Raw genomic sequence first — 1,670 nt, forward strand, 5'->3', positions numbered from 1 at the left:
AAAATCACATATTAAACATTCACGAGGGAATAAAACCATTTAAATGTTCATCCTGTCCCAAACAATTTGCTTTGATAGGAAATTTAAAAATTCACAAAATAACTCACACAAATGAAAGGCCGTACTTGTGCGCTCAATGTGGGAAATGTTTTAACCAATCTTCCACATTGAGAAAACACTCTATCGTTATGCACAATCCATGGAGGAAATCTAACAAACAAGCCAAAGAGAAAAAAATTTCAAATTTAGTTTTACATAATAATAATAATAATAATAGTTGTCAAAATGAAGTTCAAAATAAAGATTATGCAACGCAAGTATCAGAAGATCAACTCGAGTCACAAACGACTGATAAAATTGATGATGTTGTTGTCAAAAAGGTAAATAATCAATTCAATTATAAAAATATAAATAAAATGGTATTTTTTAGCAATAGCAAACCTAAATCAAATGTAGAATTAATAGACAAGAAAGCGAATGCCTCAAACATAGAATCTAGTCTGTTGGAACAAATTTCTCCAGGAGAAATACAATTACCTTCCATAACAGTTAATCTTCCAGTGCAAATAGATCAATCTCAATCATTAATTTTACCTACTGTTATTAATATAACAGAACAAAGAATATTAAAACCGAAAAATTAATTTTTTTAATAACAAAAAATTTGAAAATTTGAAAAAATTATTTTTAAAAAAAAAATGCAAACTAAAATATACTGATTTTTTAAATTAAATCAAAATAATTATTGTTTTTTTTTTTTTTTTGTTTTTTATGATTGTATAATTTATAAAATAATTATTAAAATAAAAAATATATTTTTTATAAATTTTGCTTTTTTTTTTTTCCTGTATAGATATCATTCAATAACAAGTTCCTGTTTTTTTTTTTTTTTTTTTGTAAAAAATTGAATTAAAAACAAAATCAGGTCTTGTGTGACTTTTACACATGGTAATAAATGTAATTCATTCGCAATATAATTTAGCATTTGAGTTGCTACGTTACAGTTGCCATGGTAACAAAATTAGATTTCTTCTTCTATTAAGAAGATCAAGAACGAATCGATCAAATTTTGCAAATAAAAAAAATCATTTGCCAAATCATTTTCCTCTTTTTTTAAAATTTCCCGATATAAATCTCCCGTTGGAAAAAATATATATAAAAATAAAAAAAATTTTTTCACTTACCTTCCAGGCATTGGTCGTAACCTTTCGTAAAAAATAACATTGCTTTCGCCGCCCTTTCTGGCGTTTTCAATAGTCCCTGCCTGTCAGGATCTTCACCCAAACCTTCCAACAAAAGACGATACGATCTTGCCATGTCGGGAAGAAGTGCTTCCCTTGTTGGAGGCCTATGATCTAATTCTAAATCATGGTGAAATGTACAATTTTCATGACCTGAAAAAAAAAAAAAAAAAAAATTTTTCACATTGATAAACACCCTTTCACTTATCTTATAAATTTCATTATTATTATTATTATTCTTTAAAGTAATTATTATTTGAAAAATATATATTAATACACCTTTTCTTTTTCTTTAAAATTTTTTTTTTTATTTATTATAATTATTTGCAATTTTTAAATTTTACGATTTATAGTGAATTATGTAACATCCCACCAAATAACTTGCACAATTATTTTTTTTTTTTTTTTTAAATAATTTATAAATTATTA

At 24.7% G+C, this 1,670-nt stretch overlaps 1 protein-coding gene across 1 annotated transcript in view; it reads right to left on the reverse strand.

The window, feature by feature from the left end:
* The window catches only part of Phum_PHUM249410 (GTP cyclohydrolase I, putative), a gene marked incomplete at both ends in the record, with an annotated part of 5,695 nt that overhangs the window by 2,615 nt on the left and 1,410 nt on the right, over window positions 1-1,670 (reverse strand). Inside the window, one exon of the mRNA XM_002426320.1 lies at window positions 1,185-1,394. Within this exon, the coding sequence (XP_002426365.1) occupies window positions 1,185-1,394 (210 nt within the window). The remainder of the gene's footprint in view (window positions 1-1,184; window positions 1,395-1,670) is intronic.

Source organism: Pediculus humanus, genomic scaffold (assembly GCF_000006295.1).
Source record: "Pediculus humanus corporis 1103172107617 genomic scaffold, whole genome shotgun sequence".
In the NCBI taxonomy this organism is placed as follows: Eukaryota; Metazoa; Arthropoda; class Insecta; order Psocodea; family Pediculidae; genus Pediculus; species Pediculus humanus.